Genomic DNA, 26884 nt, shown 5'->3' on the forward strand with positions numbered 1-26884 from the left:
GGTCACATCTACAGCCATGGCAACGTTAGCACTGCGCTAACCAGCTGAGCTCACCAGCCTGCCTGACTTTATGTAAAACAGTGTATGATAACAGTTAGTGTATGATTAGGTGATTGAAGCACTATACGGTACTGGTTAAAATACAAACCAGGCTATGCAACCAACAAATTCATTTTTCATAATAATAATGTTAAAATCCTGGAATTAAAGTGAAATGCATGCATGGGTTCTGTTCCGTAATGAAGCAGCACACAGTTATTTCCCCTGTGTTAAATCTGCTCATGACATCCATGTTGTTAGCATGGCTTCATATTTGTTTTTCTATTTTTACATTAAATGACTACCTGCAGATTTAAAGAAAACACTGTATCAGCCAGTCGGAGGGGCTGGGAATATTCAAGTTTATGGTGATATGATTTTCTCTAAGATATGTTTTGTGGTTACATGTGCTCATTCAGCCTTTCTGGAAATACATAAAAGCTCTTGTAAAGTGCCGTGATGATTTGGAGGACCAACTGTCGCCTTGCAGAATTGCAACCAAAATAAACAAAATGTGTTTTAAGTCATGTAGATGTAGACTTTGTTATTGGTTTTCCCCAGAAGCCCTATGGCCATAAATCTTGTGTTACTTCTATATTTGACAAGCATCCATCCACTCCAAAGAAAGCACTGGCACTAAGCGATCACCACTTGAAATACATACTGTACACAGTATTTGAAAACCACAATTGCAGGTTTATGTCCATAAGAAGCTCAAGCAATGATATTGTTGCAAAAAAATATTCTCAACAGTATCAGATTTTGTTTTCTGAGTCTCATTTAGAGCAGATTTTAATTAATGTTCATGTAGTGAACATTGTGCATCCAACGTTTAGGAAAATTTGACACATTTTATTGGAAAAACATTGCAGTCATTTTCTTTTTTTGGTTATTACCCAACGTGAGACGCCTTTATTTTGATGGGTAACATAACACAATGATTGGTTAGTACGGAGATATCGTTCAGGCAGTGTGTGTATTAGGGATAATTATGTTCAGTTTTCTTTGGCACTGCTGTCTTTGCTTCCGTTATCGCTCTTTACAGTTTGAGCAGGACCTAATGCATTTTTCCAATGGCCTCTTGTACTAGTGCCTATTTAAACAGTCAATAAACGAGGCAATTACTTATAACAACCGAATGATCTCATCGTTGTCTGTCATATTAAAAAAAGGAAAAACAAAGATAACCTTGTTAGCAGTGACCCAGAGTACACTAGAGGACCAAACGTGTGCCATAAACTGTTCCTGGGAAGAAAGTTATATGACAGGTCTTCAAGCTTCTTGTCCATCACAAGTCACCCATGCTGAATCCCATTTAAAAGCACTTGCTCCTTATTCTCCGTGCCTAAAAACACAGAGGATTATGGGAAATGACAGGCAGGATTCTGGAGCTTTTTACAACCAGGGGATGTGGTCACAGCCTCTTGTTAGAGTCCCTTTTACTCTTTTCTATTTTAGAACCTCACATGGATTAGTGCGACACATCTCACAGGTGCTCATTACAATGACCAGTGTCACCCCTTTCCTTTCCTGCTTTAACCGCACACCCATGAGCCGCGCTGAACTGGATTTGACATGAAGCCTGTAAAAACATCAGAGCTCTTTAGAGGATGTGAATCCATGCCTAAAAGTAGGGGGGGGATACGCTCTCCAGCTTCCTTCAAACCAGGAACAGGAACAGTAGTCCGCACACCTCCTCATCATCACTCTTGTTACTCACGCACAGCTTTTGTGTATGTTTAATCTGAGTGTTAATGGAGTGCTGTGGAGGTTGGAGCTGGACACACTGTGAACGGATGCAATCATGATGTCCATGTGTAAAGAGTCCGGGCCGCGGTACCTTTCTGTGTATGTCATCAGCGTGTTTCCATGCAGTTCAATCAGTGATTGAACCCAAGCACTGGAGAAATAGCATGGAGAGCAGTTGTGTTTATTATGCTGTATTAAGTTTTAGTCATAGAACATCTAAGAGCGAGCAGGTGCTTCTGAGCTCGAAGCATATTTGTTTTACTTTGTAAAAGACCCAGGCTGGGGAGAGCGTTTCATTTAATCCTTTTTAACGAACAGCAATTACGCTTTGCTAATGAGACCCTGGGTTAGATGTATTAAGACCCTTGTTTATCCTGCTTTTCTTCCCCCTTTTTTTTTCCTTTTAGTCTTCCATCCTTCTTCACTTTGTTTTTTCTCCTTACTGCTTTGCAGTCAGGCAAACTCAGACACACGCAGATGCACACACTTTACGTCAGCTCTGTCTGAGTTTGCTCACCGTTGTGTCTGAGCTCCATTGCCTTCAGCCCCCCAGCTCCAGCACCCAGTTGCAGATTCTCAATGCTTCTTAATTCAGCTTTCCCCTTGTTCCAAATAAAATACCTGGAGGGGGAGGCAAACCCATAAACCTACTCTTCTAACAACAACGACATCCAGAATGATCTCTCTTGATACTAGAGATGAGCTACTACTTCTCCTTCCCCTAGGGGGATCCCTGGTGATTGATTTACATGCAGGCTCAGTCCAACTTACCCGAACGGTTTAGGAGACAAAGTATTTCCACCTGCTGTGCCGCCATGCACGCCAGGCTGAAAGGGTTAGGTCTCTGCGCCATTGGCGCTCCTGGCAGACAGTGAGCCAAACAAGGCAAGTACCAGAGGAAATCAGTGGTTTCATTGGCCATGAGATACAACTTCTCTCATCGTGGGTGGGCAGCTGCCAAACAATAAGGACACAGATTTGGTCTTTAAGAGAGAAAGGGCTTAATCACATTGACTGAAAACACGTCTGCACCCCATTTATGAATCATGTTTCTGGGAGAATGCTTGAACTCATACAAGCTGCCTACCACACTGTGGGGCCTGAAGATACGTTTCTGTCTCATATCACTTTTGAGTGAGTGTGGTTTCAGTGTGTTCAATAAAAGGAGTGCAAAGCAGGATTTTCTTGAGCGTTGCCTTTGTCGTACTTGTTTAGTTGAAATAAACCCTTAAAGGTGCTGTAAATGAGATTCTGAACACTAATATAGCAGCAAACAACTATTTGCTATGTAAAGATATAGTGGAGCAATGGCGTCCCGAGCAGAGAATGACTTCACACTCCCTCTGCCTGTGTGGATATGGCAGCCTCTCTGTGCTTTGTTTATACAGCCCCACCAGCTGCGCATTCATGTTAATGCACGTGAGTCCCTCGTGTGAAACTGTTTGTCCGTGAGTGAGGAGAGACGTTTTTTCCTCATTTAACGTGATGAATTAAGGATTTATTTCGACCAAATCAGAGTTGGTGATTTTTGGAGTAGCGGAAAGACTAACAAAGACGGTTTTGGTGAGTTTTATTTTGTTTCCGTCCAGTTTGAATGAAGTGTGTTTTACGATGATCTGCGAGGTGAAATTACTGCTTTTCTCAGTGGAGTCTGGTGTGCCGTAGCACCCATTTGTTTTGGTCTGAGATGCTGGTGCGACTTTTAGCGGCAGTGAATGTCGCTTACAGCTCCTTTAATTCACCGCGTTAGATGAGAAAAGAAACAGCTCTCCACAGAGCCAACAGTTTCACAGGGAGGAACTCACATGCACTAACATGCATGTGCGGCCGGACCGGCTGTATAAACAAAGCCCAGAAAAGCTGGATAACAACAAAGGCAGAGGGGGTGTGACATCATCCTCTGCTCAGGACACCATTACTCGACTATATTTTTAAATAGCAAATAGTTGTTTGCTGCTATATTAATGTTTAGAATCTCATTTACAGAACTTTTAACTTTTAACTGAGTGTACTTATTTGCTGTGTCTAAACAAAGAGTATCCACCCAAATAGACTGCTTTCACTAGCCAATGTTTATCTGCAGGACAGTGCCAAACCAGTAGTGAGAAAGGAAATAGGCTCTCAAATATGCGGTCTTGCGGACGCTCTAAAAGGAAAGCATACAGGGATTTTATTGTTATGAAAACATTTGACTTGACATTTTAGTCTTCAACCATGCAAGTCACAACACTTGCATATCCAAAGTTAGACTTCACACAGGTAGATTGCAACAGCTGTTAGTGAACATGTACTGTATTTATATATTTTTTAATCTTTAAAGTTTTATTTTTTTTATATATCGTTTTCTAATCTAATTATTATCCTTTACTGCCCACTTTCCTTTTTAGCTTCAAGAGTATGCCACCATGCAGTTCACTGCATGTGATAAATAACATTTTTGAATCAATATGCTAATTTCCCAATAAAGAAACACTGTGCAGTATATTAATGGCAGAGCTTCTGTGTTGCATTGCATTACATTGTACTGTGGTCATGTTAGGATAAGTTAGGTTCATTTTGTCATTTCAAAGTTTGGGTGTGGTGGTTTTTGACCCAACTCACGTTCCGTTGTGTTTGGTTGTATCATAGCAACCAAAGGGGGCGGGATATGGCTCGGAGAGGGAGCGTGTGGTTTCCAAGGACACCGTTGATAGCAAACTGCCGGTGAAAGTTTTGAAATAGAAAAGAAACTTGAAATACACGGTAGGTTTGCTCTTAAGTACACGTGTAGACGTAACAAATCATGGTAGAAACATGTAAAGTGTGTTTTATTGATGAGGAATGGTTGAAGTTAGTCTAACGTTAGCTAAAGACTGTAAATCAGCTTTTCTAACGAAACCAAAGCGTTAACTAACGTTATAGCATTAGTTAGCATAGTTAACGATGGCCAGTGTTTTGTCTAGTTAGCTAAACGTCGAAATTAACGGAAAGAAAACTTGACAAATAACACTGCAAGTATTTGTACAAATATTCAAACTGTTTAACTGTAAAAGGTTAAATAAGGTTACAGAAAATACTGTAAACCCATAGACATTATTGAGCACTATAAACACAACATGTCCTTATAGGTGTTTATTTTATATTAACGTTAACGCTTTAAATGCAGGGTAATATAGCTACATGTCCAGCTCTCAACAAACAGGTGTGCTGGAATTGCTTGAGAACATTAGATCTCCAGTATTGTCTGTTGTCTGACAAACTTAATCAAAGCTAAAAAAAAAAAGTTGAGCTTAGCGTTATATTTTGTAAGTTTAGTTAGTTTGAGTGACATGAAAGTCAGGTAAGGGCCCTGATGATATGTTTTTATAGTTTCTAAACCGTTTCATGGCCCTTTGACCTATTTTGAAGATCCCAAACCCTTCATGACCTTAGCAGCGTTTATATTCAAGTTGTCTCAATATTTGTATGACTTTAAATTATATAGCCTATTTAAAGGCTTGGAGTAAACACTTAATGGATTAGGTATAAATTCCACACCTGTTAAGCATAACTGGTTTAATTTTGGTTGAAAATATATTAGGGCTACAATTAGCAATTATTTTCATTATCAATTAATCTGCCATTATTTTCTCAATTAATCATTTTAGCTCTAAAATGTCAGAAAATGGTGAAAAATTCACAATTCCCTTAAGCCAAAGGAGACATCTTCATATTGCTTGTTTTGTCTGACCAACAGTCCAAACCCAAAGATATTCAGTTTGCTATCACATAAGACAAAATAAAATAGCAAATTCTCACAGTTGAGAAGCTGCAACTAGTTCATGTTTGGCATTAAATCTTTAAAAATGACAATCTGTTATCAAAGTAGTTGCTGATAAATTTCCTGTCGATCAGTGAATCAATTAATTGACTAATTGTTTCATCTCTGAAATATATCAAACAAATGTCTCACATGGCCTTTTCTTAATATCTACACATGGGGCCCTAAGCCCAAAGTTGATAAAATGTGAATTAGAGTAAAGTGAAGCGTCATGATGCTGAACCCTTATAAGCCACACACTGTTTTGTTTTAAATTTTTTGTTTCAGAATATCCCAGCCGGTGCTATGGGGGTATCACTGACCAGGGCAGCCCAGTGGACCACGGCCAGCACTGGTACTGGCAAACTGGAGGTCACACCAATGAATGAGTCCTTGTTGAAAGAAATCCTGTGCTTTGTGGAGCAGTTCAGCTCCAAACACCCACAGGAGGCAGAGCATGTGTTCGAGGAGCCGCTCCAGTGGAGTACCACTTTAGTGGCATCTGATTTCAAAACAGACTATGACATCAGGTTGGTCTAATCATGAGGCAGGCAGCTGGCTGGCCAGTGCTTTCAGTATTACGTGTCTGTGCAGGATATGCTGTCACCATGGTGTCCAAATGTATTTTACCTTGGCTATACTCAAAGCAGTAGGCTATAATTAATTTGTTTTTCAGCTTCAGTAAGACTGAGTACATTCCATTTTATTTCATCAGAAGTTCTGGTCTACTTTCAGTGTGCAGTTAGCTTTGTATCTCATAGCTGGGAAGCAGAGAAGTACAAAAGCACAAATACAGACTCTGATCTTCCTTAAGTGTGTTGGCATTTATAATCTAACACAAAAAAAGTCATAATGGGGATAAAGTATTAAAGTTTTTTTTGTTTTCTTTTCTCCTCAGTGACTCAGATGTACAGTCCCACGAGAAAGACAGTGGAGGGCATCCACTGTTGCAGCTCTCCCCTCCTACTGTTTATGTACGCAGCTTCAGCCAGCTCTCTAACCTAGTTCATCTGGCAGATGATAAGCTGGAGGAGGTTCGAAAATGTCTAGAAGGTAAGCATGATGACCACAGGATGAGATTTGAATTTGATTTGCATCCCAAGTAGTCCAGCCACCAGCATACCTCCATAACCCTCAGATTTAATTTGTTTGTCCTCCTAGTTATTCTCTACAACCATACAATTAGGCTGCCATTGGTAATTCTATGTATTTACTTTAGGGCCACTGCCAAAAAGAAATAAGGTGATATGTATTTGTCTGACAGAAGAATACATGATGAATATGGTAAAGACTCATTTCCACCGATGGTGGATTTTTTTATAGAGAGGGAATGTTGGTTTAGTTTTTTGAAAAAAAAATGTGTGTGGAAAAAATACAGTACATATCAGGCCTGCTGTATTGTTAGTTCGAAATTAACCCTACTGGCATTTTTGGAAACAGTGTGATCAGCTTCCGAATTTGAAGATTCACTAAAGCTAACCTCTTTTATTGTTCAGAAAATAGAGACCCTGTGGTTAAGATTCTTGGTCCGAGCTTTGCCAGCATCCTGGAGAAGGAAGACCATACTGATGTACTAAGTCTGGTAGACAAAGTGCAAGGGGAAGATAATAGCAAGGATTCAGAGGTCAAGGTCAAGCTGTTCCTTTTGCTACAAAATATGGATAACCAGCTCCTCAGCAAGTGTCTCAAAGAGATATCCGGGTAGGTGCTTCTTCTATCTCCAGCTCTCTCAGCATTCTATCTGATTATCTATCATCTGTCATGGCTAACCTCTTTCACTCAGACCAAACCATTTTTTACTTCGACATGTGGTTGTTTTTGATTGGAATAGGCAGTGGGTTTAGAAAAGGAACCTTAAATGATTGAGATGAACTGGACGTTTGTTTTGTTTTGTTTTTCTACATTTTCATTACAGACAAGTCAGGCTCGACCACACTGCAGTGAAGAATGAAGTGGAGTTGTTGAAACGATTCTGCAGTGAAGGGGAAAATAGGGTGTTGAAGTCGGTTCGATACACATCAGGTTTGAATTATCTCCACATCTCACTGGGTTGCAAGGAAAGCAATTGCTATTAACACTAATGCTGGATATTCCAAAGCATAAAAAGTCTGTGTTCTGCCGCCACAAAAGACATGGAAGTCATTATATCTGTCAGATTCCAGTTTACCAAGTCGTTAGTCAGTACATGTTTTTTGCTTCATTGCAGTAGCAATGAGCAGCATATGCACACCAAGTGGCCAAAGCAGTCTATGTCCCCTTTTCTCAGGTTGAATTGACACCTATGAAAATACTCTCCCAGCCAGCCTTAAAATATGATAATGTCATTATGTGTCTCTGTTTTTTAATGGATGATTTATATTGCAAGTGAAACTATGGCTCTACCCTGGGTTCATGTCTCAGACCTGTGCTGCTTGGAGTACTATGTCATCCTCTTTAGCAGCCCAGGCATTTGTGATGATTTCTCTTTTTGCTCCACTGTTTTCCCCTGTTTCCTTCTTCCTTTGGAGACAAACTTGTTGTGACTTGATATCAGGCTGCACTGCATAGTGTAAAGTTTGCTGCAAGATTTTCGCAACTGCAAACTTTTTTTTTTTTGCATTTCTTTTTAGATTATGAATTTTCAAATGGATGTCGCGCCCCTCCGTGGAGACAGGTGCATGGGGAGATTTGTTACCTTGTTATTGAGCCTTGTGACTCTGAGACCTTGTACATCACCTGCAGCACCGCTGGACTTTTTCTCAATGGGGTAAGACTAGGAAGATGAAGCACTGTGGACTACATCCGCAGCAACAGTCAAATATTGTTTTCTTTTCCTGTGTGTGAAAATGTTCAGGGAGGTTACTTTCTGGCAAATCATTTCTGATAGACCAATTCATCATTGTACAGTCAGTTAAGTGGCAACAAATGTTTGGTATGTAGTACTCCAGTGATTTTGAAAAGATTTATTCTGAGTTCCTTTAGTACTGTTCTTTAATCATAAATCTTGAGTGTAGGAGGTCGACCTTACCAAATTTAGTTACTGCGTGTATCCTCCTCCCTAACAACAATTACAATACCAATCTCATACCACCATCACAGTCAGTACAGTAAAATTATCTCAATTATCCATCAACAGAATTCATCGTCTGTTCATCTGTCTATAGTATCTCTTTCCTACACCTCATATATATCCCAGCATGTATTCCAGGAAAAGCAGGGAAACATTGTGGATATGTCACCACTATAGCCGTCCATCAGGCCATTGATTCAGCTAGATAAATTACTGAAGGAGCCACACAACTGCAAAGTTAGACAAGCCAGTATAATATTCAGTACTTATCGAACAGTACAATGCTCCTACAGTATATTAATCTCATGTTAATCTCTCTAATGATGAACACAAATTAAAGGTGCGATCTGTGATCTAAATGTAAACAAAATCCAGACCACCAAAATTCAAAACACAGGATCTGAAGCAGCTTTCATTCTCTATTTGATTGACAGGTCTTACACAGTTTTTTCTGTTTAAATTTTTCCTTTGTTTAACAGGTAATCAAACAACATAAACACACTAATACAACTGTCACATGCTACAAAAGAGTAGACACTACAATAATAATACTAATAATAATAATAACTTTATTTGTATAGCACTTTTCTAAAAACAATGTTTACACAGTGCTTTGCATACAGTAAAACCCAAAACAATAGCAATACAGAATGAAATTAAAGGTAATATATGAGGTAAACCGATACAGCTAAAAATACACCAACAAACAGAGATACTATTAAGAACAGATCAAAAACTATACATACAAGTTCACATAAAAGCCAGTTTATATAAGTGTGTTTTGAGAAGGGATTTAAAAGATGAACCTGACTTTGCTAGCCTAATTTCCTCAGGCAGGCCGTTCCAAGGCGCCCTAATAAAGAAAGCGCAGTCATCTTTAGTTTTCAGTCCGGACTGTGGAACAGAATATGCAGTTAAGATGCATAAACAATTATGAGTTTCCAAAACTATCAAAATAAAGTTAAAAACAATACATTTAGTAGCAAAAGCATTGACCAAGAGTGCTATTTTCCAGATCATTTAAAACTGACTTGAGTTCACCAAGAATAATCACTACTGACATTTTTAAGTCCCTCGGCACAATGTGCCAGCTGGAAGGGGCAGCATATTTAAGCAAAGTACAGTGGTCTACAATATATCCACACCCAGTAATAAATGTAGAGCACAGTGGTATGCTGCATCCAAGATCTTTAGACATTGGGCATGTGCCCAGTCATTAAGAGCAGATCACCATAATTCAAATTAAAGAAAGTTGCAGATACCAGTTTACAATACATTGTCTACCTTTAGACATCAACAAAATCAAAGTTACTAATGTATTCTGATGCTGTTAAAAGTCTCTTAACATAATTAACGCTTGTAGCATAATTAAAACAAGGCCTATGTTTTTAATTGTGATCAGGTGACAATCTCAGTCTATAACTTAAAGTTTTCTGTTATGTTCATAAATATACCTCATATTTGTATGGTCAGAAAATCCCAAATCAGGATTTTAAGTGTCCTGCAAAAAATCCCTAAGGGTACTATTATATAGACAGTTTTCAAATACTAGCCAAATGCCAGGAATCTCTCTGAATGTGTTTGCAATCATTTCTAAGAGAGGATTTTGCATGCTGCAGCAGCTTTCACTCTTACCCTGACTTTGCTGACAAGCCATAGGTTTCCTGCCTCTGTTTCTTCACCTGGAAATGGTTCAGCCAAGGTGAAAAAACTACAACCTTAAACCGATTGGGTGACATCGATGCAAATGAAACCTCAAAGAGCAGTAGTGTCTTAAGCCTAATTTAGCGGTTTACATGGTTTTTCGCTTCCTCTTTGAGGCTGCCTGGAGATACTCTGAGCTTTCTAACCTCAGCTATTCCAACTGACATGTGGGTCACATTATAATTGTGGTTTTTAGAATTAATGAAGCTGTTTTTCACTTTGTTTTCACAGTGCATAAAACAGGAGGGGGAGGAGAGTGGTTATGAGCGAACAAGTGATATGTACAAAGACCTGGTAACACTTCTGAAGAGCAGATCTCCACATTTTGCTGAGAACATAAACAAGCAGGTACAGTGGAATACAGGCAGATGTAATTATCATCAACACATTAAGACCTCATTTTGTAGCCTTGAATTTTAGCTCTCAAACCAAAGATGTGTGGGTGTTGAAATGTGTCTTTGTCCCATGAACAAGGTCCTTCTCTCTGAGCCTCTGATTTGATCCCTGATGCTGTGTGACTCATATTCGTAAACAGAGTTAGGATTGTGTAATCAGTGTCTGTGCTGTTCCACTAGTGAGCTAGTGTCTGGTTGTCACTGTGTTGAAAAATTTCTGAATTGACCTCCTCCGTGTTCCAACATCAAAACAGTACAGACCCATCCCACCCACCATCCACCCCCTCAACACACACACATACAGACAAACACACACACTCATTTCCAGACATTGAAATACGCGTGATTTATTCAGTAGTGCTATTTCCTGCTTTAGTAATTTGACGATATAACAAATCGCCTCAATAATAGATTCCAGCTGCACCCAAAAATCAGCAGAAATCTCTTTTTTTCTCACTCACACTGATGTTTGTTGGAAAATGTGGCATCATCACAGGATCATCAAAGCCTTTAAAGACCACTTACTGCTCACAGCCTGCACTGGACATCGGTTCTGTTTCTTACAAGAAGGAAAGGCAATAAGTATATTATCTTTTTTAAATTGTGTAGTTTTTTGTCATGATGTCATTCTCAGCAAAATAATGTCTAAATATGATTCAGAATGATATAATGTACCCAGATGTATGTACAGAGTAATAGAATTTACAGATAGGATACTAGGATTGACATGGAGATTCATTTTTCCCCGTGATTTTTCAAAACTATTTGACTTCTGAAGGGCCAGATGATGTCACAGAACTATTCTGCAATGTGAAGTGCCTTCGGGACAAAAGACAACAGAAACATTTTTACAAAACAAAAATGCTTATTGAATTGAGGGATTTTCCATGCTTGGATTTATTTGTACAGTCACTGCTGTACATTGCTGTATGTTGTCTCTAACAGCCATTAATGCTCAACCTGCTAGCCATGCTAGCAGATTGGCTCCATGGATGGTGATGTCGGTCCACCACTTTGGTCCAGACTGAAAAATCTCAACAACTATTAGATGGATTGCCATAAAATGTTTTACAGACATTCATTGTCCCCAGTGGATGAATCCTAGCGACTGATTTCCTGACTTTTCCTCTATCGCCATCATTTTCACTTATCCAGTGAAATATCTGAACATCTACGAGGTGGATTGGACAAAATGTGGTACAGACATTCATGGTTTCCAGAGGATGAATCCTACTGACTTTCAGGAGGAATTGTAATATATTTGTTGATTCCCTGACTTTTCCTTTAGTACCATTATCAGGTCAAAATGTTTATTTGTCCAGAACTTTGGTTCATGACCAAATACCTGCAAAACTAATGGCATTACCATCAGCCTCAGCTGTACTTTGTGTGAAGTGCTAATTAGTGAATGTTAGCATGCTAACATGCTAAACTAAGATGGTGAACATGGTAAAGATTATACCTAGTAAACATCAGCATGTTCGCATCGTCATTGCGAGCATGTTAGGATGCTGTCATTAGCATTTAGCTTAAAGCACTGATCGCGTGGCTGTAGATCATAGTCTGTATATAAAGATGGACGACATGTCAGCTCCCTCAAAGTGAAGCCAAAACATCTCAATTGTCTGCTGGTGGCTGGCTGCAGTACAAGTCATAAACCCCTCAGATAAGTTAGGTTTTAATTAGTTGTTTGATGCTATAAAAACGGGTTTTCACGTCATGATTGACAGCTGAGCTCTGCTCGCGACTAAGTCGACTGGGTGTATGGGCGGGACCTCGATACCGCGGCTCCAACTCCGATCACTACTGGCTCCAAATGAAGTCAAAAATGCAAGATGGCTGTTCCCGTATCCGGGATATTTTGGCTTCATTACAGTCTATGGGGAGGAAGTGGAGACGTGTTGTCCATCTATATATACAGTCTATGCTGTAGACTCTTCTACACTGCAAATCACGACCTATTTACTATATAGAGCACTATATTTACCCTCCACCATTTTATTTGATTGTCTGAATTCTGAGTGTGAAAATTATGCACAATACAGTATAGTGCCCTCAAAAATTCCCACAATGGAAAAAAAAGAAGTGTTCCACAATGCAATGCTCCTCAATTTATAGATGCTAAAATAGTCATTGTGTAGTCACCTGTCATTGAAGATGCAAAGTGATGATAATTCAAAAGTGTCCGGAATCTCAAGTCACTGCTCACTATAGAGTAAACTATTGAGAGTCTAGTATATTGGACGTAGTGAATGAGTGAACGACGGAGTGATTTTGGACACAGCCTTTTGTTTTGTTTTGTTAAAATTAAATTATACTAAGACTATACTGTATAGCGTACACAGTAGAATAGCGGTTCCATTATATCTGTGAAGTTGTGATGTGACTTCTTTACAGTAGGTGTTAGATCTAAATGTGCTCTAATAAGCTGGAAGTGAAGACTTTAGTAAACCAATGAGTAGTGCCAGGCTGAACCGTGTTAAAAAAACACATTCAGGCTTTTATGTTTTATGAGTCCTGTGTGAAGAGTGATGCCTTGAGATCTAAAAATGATGGACAGACACAGTAAAAATTGCTGTGAACGAATTTGTGGAGGCACAAATCATTGTCAAGGTCTTTTTCTTCGGGATTCTTTAACTCCTTTGATATGTGCCTTGCAGTGTCCTGTAACTTTACTTTGACTCTCACTGCTGAATATTTTCTCTCTGCCTCTGCTTGAGCTAATCACCTTCATATGATGTGGTCAACTTAAAAACGCATTGCTTTGAAATTAATTTGATTGATTGCTGACGACAGCAATCAAATGGTGCAATATGCATCCTATGTCTGAGATATTAAGTAATTGCAGTCATTCTTGTGGACATGATCCATTCCAGTTTTAATTTGAGAGAGCAATAGCAGCGGTGTCTGTCAGAAACACAATCTCGCATAGCTCCGACTCAGTTCCCTGATTGCAACGCAGAGAGCCCAAACTTGGAAGCTGATAGCCAAAGATAACAACACCTAATCTCCAAACATATCTGCTTGTTCCCAATGTGAGGAAGCAGGTCTTTTTTAGCAGTTCTATTAGATTAGACAGCCTCAATCAAATGAGCAGAGGCAGCCAAAGGAGACGAGGGCTGCTACACAGGGAGGAAGCAGACTCGCCTTCTCTATTCATTGCTGTGGATTCGTTTTGACATCACAGCGTGATTGGAAATTGGACATGCTGTGTATTTGCATGCACAAGATGCTCACTGAAAAGAAGAAACTCCCTGGGTTGTAGATTTGTTTTCGTTATTCACATCCTGAAATTAATATAGACTGCCTCACTGTCATAATCAGTCAGTAGAGACTGCTTGAAACTTGCCTCTGACAGATGTTTTATGGCCAATGGCTTCAGATTTGCTGCCCTGCCGGTTTTCCATCAGTATGGATCAAGTAATTACATACAAGTCTACCCCAAACACATGCAAATAGTTGGAGTTTAGGTTTTAGTAGCCAAATGCTTGGAAAAAAGGACAAAGAAATAAGAAAAGTGGTAATGATTGAATGTCACCTGCTATAAAAAAAAAAATTCAGCTTAGAACTGCAGGCGTCAGTCCTGCTTAACACAGCATTTGCCTCCAGGACTGTAGTGTTTTCAGATGCAGAAAGGCACCTGTAATAGGACTTTTTACTGTCGCATAACAAGGAATTTGGAGTGTTCCCTTCTGTGTATGCACATGGACTTTGTCCATTTCACATATAATAGAATTAAAGAATGTTGGTTAGCCTAATAAAGTCAGACTGTGGGTATGTGGTTGGGTGAATTGACTTGTATGTTTCCAATAGCAGGTCACTTTGTGTTTTATGGAAAACAAGTCTTTTAAAAGTGATTGGGCATGCTTGGCTCCAGATTGTGCGTGAACACAAGCCATAGAAATACATCTTAATTCTTTTTCCCTGCCCTTAAAAATGTTGAGCCCCTAACAAACAATGACAGTCTGAGCTATTTCAGCAGAGCAGGTGTCTGTGATTAAAAACTCTCCTGCCTGCAAACCTTTCATATGTGTCTTATTGGCATTCGTATATAGGTTGTAAAGTTTGGTATAAAGACCTTCAAAACTTAAAAAGAAAAAAAAATCATAACTGAATAACTGACACAAAGGCGTTACTTTGTCTGTGCCAAGCTGCAAGGTTTTAGGTGAAGGACTGTACAGAAACAATACACTTTTTGATATCGTTCCGCCAATTAACAGAGGGGGACCTCTTCTGTGTAAAGCATTGGGAAAGTGTTATTTTTTCTCAATAAAGACTGACTTGTTATGCAGGTCTGCATATTGTTGAGAAAGGGCTTTTATGTGAATTTTATGTTTTTCATGTGTCACTGATACTGCTCTGTAGTTTTTATATGCCTCTTTTCGGAGTGAAATGGCCAACACGTTGTCAGACATTAATATGTAATGTGCCTCAAATAATGAAGAGAGAGGCATCTTGTCAGCTGGGTGGAAAATATGGCGCACAGCTTCACAAGAAGCACAAGTGAACATCAGAATGACTATTTAGTTTTAATAAGCATCATTCAGAGAAATTTACAACTAGAGTACATACGCTTTTCCAAACGAAATTTATTGTATATCTCACCACTAGAATTTTGGTGCGAATTGAAAAAAGGCCTTTTTCCTCACTCTCCAGCCTTTGTCTTTTTCCACTTACCAACAGGATTTTGCAGTTCAAGAACTTCCATCAACACAAAAGATCCAGCATGTGGAATCGGTTGATGCAGAGGAACAAGGCCAACCCCAGAGGTCTTACGAGCAACAGGAAAAGAATGTGCATGAGAAGGCGAGACAACAGCATACGCCGAACAAGGCAGGCGGCAAGAAGAAATATGAACCGTGTCCGAGATGGAAGAATCTTGGTCTCATGTCTCCATGTGGGTATGTGATAATTCCTCTCGTAAGATGTGTCCTGAAATATCTTCAGGCAACCACGTAATGTGCGTGGCGGGGATCCCTCTTGTTGAGGAGATGAGCTTTAGCTGATAGTAATGCCAAGCCTCCGTCACATGTGCTCAGTGTGTCTGCCAGCAGTCACACATTATAAAGAGATGGTTATATGGTTTATAAATTTTAGGGCAAGTGCAAATATTCCTGATTACACAATGATCTGAGTTAATAAATACGTTCACATTGTGGAAACCCTTGTACAGACAGAAATCTTGGGAAAAAGTCTTAGAAAAAATCCCCAAAAGATCTATCACATATGGTCTTTGATTGATAAATAGATCTAGCAAGGGCTGAGCTGTTGCAGCTGTACCTTGTGATAACTATACCCATTTGAGGAGAAACTGGCTCAAGATAAAAGTATCTCAATTGCTAAAAAAAAAAAAAAATGCCAGCTGAACCCTTGTCTTGAATTGTTATATAATGATTATGTTAGAAAAATAACCATTTTTAAAATAGAAGCAGGCATAATGACTCTTATTTCACATCATTATAGTAAAGCAGAGGAAAAGAAACCCAGTAAGAGCTCTGGAGAGAAGTCTGGTGAAATACAGAAGAAAAAGCTGGGAATAGGAGCCAAGAGCAAGATGAAAGCAGAATTCTCTGTGTCCTCTTTACCTGAACGCCTGTCCTCCCAGAAAATGTAAGTGTTCCGATATAGTTCTCCTTTGTCAGAATCTGTAAGGACTGTTTCTCTGCAGGTGGAGTAACCTATACAAGATTTAGGAACTGATAAGAAGAGCTGAATGCTGTTTTACCAGTGGTGAAATTTGTAGTGGAAAGTATAACCTGCAAATATATTAGCCATTGTAGTGAACAAGAACCTATGTAAAAGCTTTTTCCCTCTCCGGCTCTTGGCAGCTATACTTCCTCAGCTGTCTCCATATGTGCAGCTGCCAATGAATACAGACTGCTAGCATCATCATCGCTAGCCACTGTTCACTGATAGCATCCTTTACTGCTCATCAGTTAGTGTACAGTACATGCAATAAACACCCCAGGGTGCATTCACTCAGTCACAGTCAGGACTGCACACCACCCAGGACAGTGTGTAGGCCTGGCAGCTTCGTTAAGGTCTTGTTCGATGTTAATCATGTTGCTTCCTGTAAAACACTCCCTCACATTGGTTGGCTCCTTCTGATAATGCGCTCCCCTGGCAATGCTGTTTGTACGAACATGAGAACTGCCTCTCAGCGGCCCTATTTGAATGTGTACCAAATTTCATTGCTCCATAGTGCCCAATTTTCATGATACAGTTAACCAAGTGGCCCGAGAAACTTTAAAAAGCCATCTGCGTTTCTGTTTGCATCAATAGCCTAGCAAGAGTCTTTGCTCTGTATATGATGACGACTCCAGTCCTCCCATGACATTATTCCAATCTTTATTTTCCTGCTGCTTAGCTCCTGAGGAAGTTAAAACTTGACACTTGAATTTCAAAATCCTTAATGAGTCTCCTTGTGTGTGAGATGAGCAGGCTGTTTTACACAGGAAGAGATTTCATGATATTATATTCCATCCATTTTGTTTGGCTATGTATTGTGTAGTTGTTACACTATCCCACACCTTTGTAGATTGTTATCTGAGGTCTAAAGTGCACTGTTATCTGCGATTTTTTGTTCAGTAAGACCCCAGCAGGAGCCATGCCAGTGGGCGCTTTCAGTGAGAGTTCATCAGAGAGTGAGGAGGAGGAGGAGCAGCCAGAGCGCCGTCCAGAGAGTAACACAGACCTGCCTTCTGAATACTGGCAGATCCAGAAACTGGTCAAGTACCTCAAGGTACGGGAACGTTACCCAGCACACCACTGTTTCCTTCCTCTGATGGATTTCAACCCAAAATAGTGATTTGTACAGAGAGCTGTACTACTGAAGGTGAAGGCAGGCCACAACTGACAAGAAACAATAAAGTCATGCTCTTTTCCTGTCATCTACACAAGAATTTTGATGCTGTTCTCCTGAGTCAGTATTCAAATTTCAAAAATCTCTTCAGAATTGCAATGCATGGAAAATAATAGTCATGGAGGTTCAGGAGAACTTAGCTGGTATCACAAAAGGTAATTTTCCAATCACATAATCCCACCTGTCTGTTTTGCCTCAGTCATATCAAGGTGCCACTCAGTAAAAAAGAGGATGTCAGATGAAGTAAAGTATGGATTGGTCCCATTTAAAGCGGCGCTTTGTTGGAAGATGCTTATTGAAGTGGCTGGCTCGGCTCGTGGATTCTTGGTTTCTGACACAGGCCTGTTTGGTCGCACATGTGAGCCAAGACACAAGGGAAAGAGCTGTCTGACGGCAGCAGCTGTACGCACTGTTTGCCCACACCGCAGAAGCATAAAAATGAAGCGCGCCTGTGATAGGTCTGACAGGGCATATGGTGAATATTAATGTGTCAAAACATGGAAGGAAAAGAAAAGAGGATAGAAAAGCCAATGACCCAGACTGGCTGGGAATACCTCCGACCACTTGACTTCAGAGATTACTCTACCTCACTCAGTGGTCCCTATTATCTATTTATCTGGACAGTATCATTCAGACAGATTATATTAAAACAGATTGTTTACTTTATATTAACAGGAATCTGCTTTGTTGCGCATTGCAAACCTGTCCCCTTCTATTTAACAGTAAAATACATTAAAAACTGATTCAACTTAAAGAAAATTAAATGAGTTAATGTTATTACATATTTTAACAGTTTGGGATTTCTTGATATTAGCAACAGATTTGTGTTCTGTGGCTTGGTGCTAAATAAGATCGTTTACTGTGCAACCGAGTAAACCTTTTATAGAAAACACTGCTGTAAAGTTCAGCTGTAGGTAGATATTTTTAGCTTAGCAAAATAGAATATAATAGAAGGAAATTCCCACTCTAAAAGCAGGCTGCTATTCCTTTCCAGAAAGGAAAAAAGAAGATGTAAATGATATGAAAGAGGCAAATTCAGATAAAAAAACCTCACTGGTCTGTATATTTTATACTTTTCAGTGGTATTGTGGCATGAGCTTTAGGGTTGTGTGTGTGTTCCTGCTTCAACAAGATGCAGCACTGCAGTAACCAACATGTCCCAGCTTTCTATCTGTCTGGAAACCACACAGCACAGTTATTTATGGGGTTTGTCCAGTAGTCATTTTATAATATCATTACCATCAGACGCTGAAACTTACCATGAGCCAAGTTAAATATCTGTTTTATTTTAGGAGGAGATCTCCCCCCCCCCCCTTTCCCTTGCACTATAGACAGCCGTTTGTACTCTAGGAAGTTTAACACTTTTATAAAGCGACACATGGATGTTCTGTTTTGTGTTTTAATGATATTTATGTAGGAACATTTGCCTGGGGTTCCAATGTGTTTGTTTTTATATTTGTATGACTGGAGATCTGTGCCTGTAAAACGGTTACATGGTCTCTCACGAAATCCAGAATGCAGATTTAAGTGTGTGTCTAGCAAGCATGGGTTTATACAGTATGTGTATGGAGATGTCTGTAGAACACTGTCATGGAAAACGAGTTTTAACATAATTTACCTTCCTTATTCCAGTCTGTAATGCATCAGTACCACAGTATAAGCAAACATTTTATCATACTTAATATTTAAGCATACATATTTACAGGCTGTGTTCTGTAAATATATAGTTATATGTACAGCATATAGGCCTTCAGTAAATTATGGAAACCAGACTGGAAACAAGACACGCTAAGTAACAACTTTGCTAAAAAAGACTAATGGGTTGTTTTACTAGTCAGGACTGAATAACTTCACATGGTAAGTTTAGCAACTAAGCCATAAAATATTTTGTCTCTGTTTAAATACAGACAAAATTCACCAGCTGCTATCAGTTAGGTTGGCCTGTGGCTTTCTAAACATAAAACAATTTTCATATTTTCACAAATATAAATATTATGTCTAATATACAATCTGTTACTAGTTAACATATAAACAATTTCAATATTGTGTGTTGTAAACATTTTCATAATTTACTTTTCATAATATTCATAATTTCTTTTTTTACTGAGCAGATGGCTTTTTCTCATCTTTTCTGAAGAGTCACAATGAAAGGATAATTCACCAGACAGCTTTTAAAAAGTGTCACTGTCAGTGCAACCTTTCTCCATAGCTTTAAAATAGTTACTATCTAATCTATTACTATAAATTTAGTTTAAGTGTAAACGCACTGTAGATTAACAAGCTGAACTGGGTCCTTGACACACATGGTATTGTTTTCAGCCCTCATTAAGGTTGCTCCCCCTCTGCTGGGCAGTCACAGTACTACTGGCCTACTACTTCTCTCATGAGAACCATTCTACTAATTGCTACACTAAAACTAATCCTGTCTCCAGTGTACAGGAGCCAGTATCAGCTCATTTTCTCAACAGAAGTGAATTTGTAGCTAATTATGTTTTAAGTAGTTAAGCATTTTTGCTTTTTTAATAACTACAGCACTCAATTAAAACATTAAATTTTTAGTGCCTGTAATGCATTTACAACATGTCTAATCTGTAGAATTTACTCAAGAATAATTGCATCATTTCATTCTCATGAATTAAGCAACTTTTCAATTCAAAGACCTGACTAGACGTTTGCTCAGCTTGCACTGCACTCATTTTATGACAGCAAGGCCTATTAAGTGATCAAGTTTTATGTTATAGGAGATCCTATATCAAATATGAAGCAAGAATCAGCCAGTAATCATTCATTCTGTCCCTCCAGTACCTTTCCCATAACAGAGCAGGAGATTGGGTTTGTTCTTGTCATTAGTAGCCTTCCCTCTAAGTCTGCTGCAGACTGCAGAGAAGTATGAAACCTCATGCATTCTCAATGGCTCAATCCTATGCCAAGACCCGCTACTTCTCTCTTACACTAAGCTCTACTCTGAGCACTACTCAATCTGCATAGTCATGCACAAACATGCACAACAAAACAGTATTAAGAAAAGAGCCTGAGGTCAACAGGGTATCATTGACAGCCATATTAACCCCATCCCTTCTACCACATGCTTAGTGCTGTGATTTATAGGAGTAGAGTGGCTCAGGCAGGGCAGTCTGTGTCTGCAGAATCCAGTCTGCTGCTCCAGAGTAACCAGACTAGAATAAGACCTCCATTCAGTAGTGTGAAGGCATCAGCTATTTAGTAGCTCAGGCCAAGACACCTGCAGTAAAGGAAGAGAGAAAATGTGTAAAGCATCTTTAAGTGGCTGATATCGAGTTCACCTCATGAATGGAATTTGATCCCTCATACAGCTTAATCTCTTTTAAATCCATTTTTGATTATGTAATTCCATCAGACAAAGGGATAAAGTATTTATACAACTGTCTTTAATCATTACTAGATGAGCTTCCATTAAACTGCTGATTAATGAGTATCTACCTAAATAGCATGCTGCAAATTCCAGAGTGGTAATCCTGTAAATTCTCTTAATGGGATGTGTTATTGTAGAGGTGACTGTAGTTGCTTAGTATTGCTATTTAGATATTCACTAATGTTTTACAAATTTTACTTCTTTTTTAACTTCTTTTTACCTTTATGTTTTGCATTATGATTTATATGTATTTTTTTATACACACCGTGGCTCTATGGATGGCAATGTCTCTGACCTTGGTCCAGACTTACATAACGCAAAAACTACTGGATAGATTGCCATGACATTTTGTACAGACATTCATGGTCCCCAGAGCAGGAATCTGGCTGACTTTGGTGATCCCCTAACTTTTCCTCTTGCACCACTAGGAGGTTAACACTTGGGGTTCAGAGTGAAATATCTTGACAACTATTGGTTGGATTGCTGCCAAATTTGCAAAAGATATTCAAGGTGCCTAGGGAATAAATTCAAATGATTTTCTGACTTTTCCTCTAGCACCACTAACAGGTCAATGTTTTCACTTTGTCAGTGAAATAGCTTGACATGTAGATGGATTGGCACAAAAATTTGTACAGTCATTCATGGTTTCCAGAGGATGAATCCTACTGACTTTGGTGATTCCCTGACTTTTCATCCATCTTCATCAACAGGTCAATGTCAATTTGCCTTATACTTTGTTTTGTGTTTTCAAAAGTCCCTACAAAACTAATGACATTCCCATCAGCCTCAGCTGTACTTTGTGTTTAGTGCTAATTAGCAAATGTTAGCATGCTAACAGGCTAAAGGAAGATGGCGAATCTAGTAAATATTACCTGCTAAACACCAGCATGTTGTCACTGTGAGCATGTTACGCTGTCACGCTGTCACGCTGATGATAGCATTTAGCTCAATGCACGGAGCACAGAGCACAGAGCTGCTAGCATGACTGTAGACTCTTAGTCTTGTTTTCCGTTGGGTGAAGTTTTCCAAGACATTCAGCACTGCTGTTGTTAGCAAATGTCTTGACTGGTGGAAGCTCACTTGGGTTTCTGAAGCAGACCCGTAAAGTTTTCATTTGGTTTTTAAAGGACTAAATGAAATGAATGAAGTTACATCACAGGTTATGTTTCCTAATACATCATTTATTAAAAGAAAATTAACTTAGTATTGGTATTACATATTGATTATTGAAATGCCAAGCCAGTTGGTCATGGCATACAGTATCTATGCAAAGTTAATATATCCCCATCAAGACAGTGCACAGATATTAAAGTACTCTTTGAATTTTGTTGTTCAGAGGTCGAATAGTGGTTGAATTGGTTCCACTTTGAGCATCTGCCCCTATCATGCTCAGAGAGTCAAAGATCTTTCACCGTAAAAGATTGTCAGATGTTGTCAATGTTTTAAAGAATGTCGACAATACTTCAAGACCAAAGCTAACAAAAATGAAAGCACATGATCTGTTTTCTGTTCTCCCAGCTATCACTCCTAAACATAGCTTTTTTTGTTGTTTTTATAAGGTACGAACCTTGCCTGCTGAATCCTTTGAAGAGTGAGAATGGAGGAGACAAAGGAAGCAGTAGATCCACTGCTGTTAATGGGCAAATGGTTCACATTTAGGCTAGCATCATGATATGGAGAACACATGTGGCCGTTATCCTGCTGTGTCAGAGCACTGCTTTGTGAGGGAGATATGATCAAACACCACTTGAGACTGTGGTATAGGCCTACACTGATGAGCCGGCCCCTCCAACAGCTGCATGAAAAAGATTACTGCCCCAGCCTTCTATATAGTAATTTTTCTACTTATATGGGTAGGTGATAGCAGGACATGTTACATTCATGAATTACATACATGAAATAATCTTTTTAGGATGGTCTCAGATTGTTTGGGAAGTGTGCAACTAATAAAGGCTTATGAAGCTTGGAACGGTAGAGGCGGCCTTGAATCCACTAGATGATAATTCTATCTGTGGTACATTTAAACCACTGCAAAAAAAGGAATAATATTTGATTGTTCAGTTGCCAGGATTGGACTGGATGTTTCAGTGTCACATATCAAAGCCATGTAGCAGGTCTAGTATTACAGCAGCTAAGTATTGCATTTTCGTGCCATGAGCTTCTGTTTTATCTGACTACTGATTTTTTCCCCTTCTCATGATCAAAACCACTGCATGTCAACAAAGTTTGTTATCCAATTGCATATGATACAGACAAAATATGATAATATAAAAAACACCATTGCTGCCATCCTGGACGGTATTTTACCATGTCAAAGTACTAACCTTAAGACTGGTATTTTAAGTGCCATAATGCTGTCAACATCCATCCACAGCTAGGACATTATGTGGATTTATGCAGTGTGTGGAGAATCTGAAAAAGACAACAAGTATTTGGACACTAACTTTAGGAGAAAACAGTAAAATAGAGTCAGCTTCTGCCACTGCCGCACATGTCAGGATTTGACCACACATGGCCAATTTTAAATCTCTATATTATTTATTTTTTTAGTGAACACGTTGTAGTTAAGTGGCAATAAAAGCTAATCAGTTTTCTGCCCCAAGTGTGTAGAGGGGCTTGAATTTAAATCAAAGAACAGATACCCCCCCTGAAAGCACTTAGTAGTGTTGTAGTTACTAAGTTGCTAATCACTGGGGTGCAGGTCTAAAATGATATGTGTTTATATAGCAACTGTCAAAACATATTCTGCTTTTGAAATGCTAACTCATCATTAGTTTCAGGGTTTCAGTGCTAAAAGTGTTCTTTTTCATCTTAGGGGCAAAATCTAATGGTTTCTGGGCTTGGCGCTGCTGTCAGATCTCAGTGCTCTGTTAGCAAATAATTTCTTTCCATCAGTGTTTACCACCACAAGCTAAACACTTACCATGTTGTGGTACAGACAAAACAACCCCAGCAGGAGTGGTATTATGGGGGGAAATAACAGAAGGAGAGAAAGGGTGGGGAAATGGGGGGAAGTGTGTATCCTCCTCCCTTTTCCAAATGTCTGCTTAATGTTTAATTTTCTCCTCCTCTCTTCCTTTTTGTCTCCCTTTTTCATTCATTCATGTTTGACATTATTATTTCAGGGAGGTGACCAGACGGCCACTGTGCTCACTTTGTGCGCCATGATGGACTTTAATTTGATGCAGGAGACGTGCCAACTGGCCATCCGGGATGTAGGTGGCCTTGAAGTCCTCATTAACTTGCTGGATACAGATGAAGTCAAATGCAAAGTGAGTAGCTGTGCCAAAGCTGGACCTGGATGGCCTGCAGGCATAAACAGAGCCAGCCGTGTGTGCCAGCCTGTGTTTTAGTTACAGAAACACTAGTGCTGGGTAGAGAGCGTGCCTTTAAAGACACAGGGTAGCAATTATTCTCCAGTGTGCCTAATGACATGTGGGTTCTTTTTAACCCGATTTTATTACGGCTTTTTGCCCTGTCTATTTTTAGTAGAAATGTGGGTGATGTTTGGCTACTAGATATCTCTGTATGTACTCTTAGTACAGATGGAGGCTTCATGTTGGCATAGACACAACGGTTTCCATAAAACAAACCTATTATTTTTAAAATATCTTACTGAGTGTGAAAGTTTATTGTGTGTGTGTTTTTAGATTGGATCTCTGAAAATCCTGAGAAAGATAAGTCACAACGTGCAAATCCGTCGAGCCATAGTTGACATGGGAGGCCTGCAGAGCATCGTGAAGATTCTGGACTCTCCAGTCAAGGACCTCAAGTCCTTAGCTGCTGAGACCGTTGCCAACGTGGCCAGGTTCCACAGAGCAAGGAGAACCGTCAGGCAATATGGGGGTATCAAAAAACTGGTGAGTATAAGCACAGAAAAATGTAAATTCAGGTTAGTGTAACATAAAAAACTGGATGAAAAATCTGCAGACCAGAATCTGATCTTTCTGTATTGGCGTAAATGAAAATATGTTGTCCTACAGTGGCAGATTTTCCATTAAAACGCTTGTCTGTTTATGTATGTGTCAACTAGTTTGTGATTTAGTACAAACTTTTTTGTACTAAACCACAGACAGCTTGGGACCTTTGGAAAAACAGGATGGTGCCTTATTCCGATGTGATCCACATATTACCATTACTATTCTGTTTAGAGTGTAAAACACATATCCACACTTAGCTGAACTACATTTTGATGATTTGAAATCAATCACCCTTTCATGTCCTTTTCACACTGTATGCAATTGCTAGATAGTGGCCCATCCATCCTTTTTCTCCCAGTCTTTGAAAACAGCAGAGTGGGTGCTGGGGTAAAAAAGATAGAATGTCCCCTACATCCTCTGACCTGCATTCATGTTTGTTGACAGAGCAACCTGTGATTAAAGCCTCCATGCCTTGTATATTTTCCTCAGCCCCAAATCGGATGTTCTCATGTGCAAGTCACTCACAGAGGCAGATTAATTTCACGCTATGCTACAAGACCACCTTTGAACTATGCTGTGTGTAATAGCTTTGCCTGCTCTGTCTCACTGGCCAGGAACTATGGATTAGAACACTGAATGATGGCCATAAACCGTCACACTAGGCTTTTCAGGCCTAACATCAACATCTATCCTGACAGTTTTCCACTCCTAGCATCTCTGGCTTTTTCATCCTTGCAGACCCAGTGGTAATAGAATTTTAATTACACCCTTAATCATAGCCAACAACTTGCTATTCCCATCTGGAACCATCCATTATCACTCCAATCCTGCAAGCAAACTTTTCAGAGTCCTTGAATTTATGTCAAGTTCATTGAGTTTGTGTAAATGTGTGTATGGACGTTTTCTGCTTAAACACTCTGCCTGCTTGTTTGCACACATTTTCATGTTTATGTTTATCCACATGTAAGTCTGGGTCTCTTGTCTCTCTGCTCAGGTAAAGCTGTTGGACTGTGTCCCTAATTTAGCCAACCTGACTGCAAACCAGGAGAAGGATGTAGAGGTGGCTCGCTGTGGGGCTCTGGCACTATGGAGCTGCAGCAAGAGTACCAAGAACAAGGAGGCCATCCGTAAGGCAGGGGGTATCCCTCTGCTGGGACGCCTGCTCAAGTCTCCACACGAGAACATGCTTATTCCTGTGGTGGGCACCCTGCAGGAGTGTGCCTCAGAGGTGAGGGGGGCCACATACTGTATATTGTACTTAATGTGGCACAAGTTGTCAAGCCATGATCTGTGAAATAAAACCTACAAGTCTGACATTAAAAATACAATAGAAATATATACTGTAAATAATGTAGAATGATTTTATTTTAATTTTATTGAAGGCTAAGGCTGGTGATATTCCACTATTTTTATTGTCAACTAATCCAATTAAAGACCCAAACCAACAATGAATTGATCCTACTGTACTAACAAGTACTATGTGTTTATCCAAAGCCTGGTATATCTTATTCCTCTTTGCTATAGAGCTCCATTGTTGTCTAAAAACTATTCAAAACACATCAATGAGCCACACTGTTGCACTGGGTGACATGTTCCTTCATTACCATGAACACACACACTGTAATTTATTTTGACTTAATCTCACATACACTTTCCTGCTGCTGGAAATGACCTGTTTGTAAAGGTTTGCGTCTTTACAAACAAGGGGCAAATTGTCTTGGGGCTGGGTACCACAAACAGTCACAAAGTCTTGACAGATGGACTAGCATGGGATTTGTTGACAATAAGAAAATTCATAATGGGATTGAAAAGTGAAAAATATGTGCAGAATAACAACAATGGCACGTAAACAATAAAAGAGATGTAAAGATATGTTTAACAAAAATATACAAAATTATGAAATATTTAAGGGTAGAAAGTAAATATAAAAGTATGATATTTACCATGAAATATATGAGAAAAATATTGAAAAAATAAAAGATACTAGCAGTACATAT

At 39.3% G+C, this 26884-nt stretch overlaps 1 protein-coding gene across 4 annotated transcripts in view; it reads left to right on the forward strand.

The window, feature by feature from the left end:
* Nucleotides 1-4416: 4416 nt before the first annotated feature.
* Nucleotides 4417-26884, forward strand: part of odad2 (outer dynein arm docking complex subunit 2) — a 41427-nt gene continuing 18959 nt past the window's right edge. For all 4 annotated transcript variants that reach the window (XM_044175972.1, XM_044175973.1, XM_044175974.1 and 1 more), the window contains exons 1-13: nucleotides 4417-4530; nucleotides 5855-6096; nucleotides 6465-6619; nucleotides 7063-7267; nucleotides 7482-7588; nucleotides 8176-8312; nucleotides 10551-10667; nucleotides 15398-15615; nucleotides 16178-16324; nucleotides 17303-17456; nucleotides 24093-24239; nucleotides 24618-24827; nucleotides 25882-26115. In XM_044175972.1, coding sequence (XP_044031907.1) covers nucleotides 5873-6096; nucleotides 6465-6619; nucleotides 7063-7267; nucleotides 7482-7588; nucleotides 8176-8312; nucleotides 10551-10667; nucleotides 15398-15615; nucleotides 16178-16324; nucleotides 17303-17456; nucleotides 24093-24239; nucleotides 24618-24827; nucleotides 25882-26115 — 2055 coding nt within the window. In that variant the 5' untranslated portion in view covers nucleotides 4417-4530; nucleotides 5855-5872. The remainder of the gene's footprint in view (nucleotides 4531-5854; nucleotides 6097-6464; nucleotides 6620-7062; nucleotides 7268-7481; nucleotides 7589-8175; nucleotides 8313-10550; nucleotides 10668-15397; nucleotides 15616-16177; nucleotides 16325-17302; nucleotides 17457-24092; nucleotides 24240-24617; nucleotides 24828-25881; nucleotides 26116-26884) is intronic.

This window comes from Siniperca chuatsi, linkage group LG19 (assembly GCF_020085105.1).
Source record: "Siniperca chuatsi isolate FFG_IHB_CAS linkage group LG19, ASM2008510v1, whole genome shotgun sequence".
NCBI lineage: Eukaryota > Metazoa > Chordata > Actinopteri > Centrarchiformes > Sinipercidae > Siniperca > Siniperca chuatsi.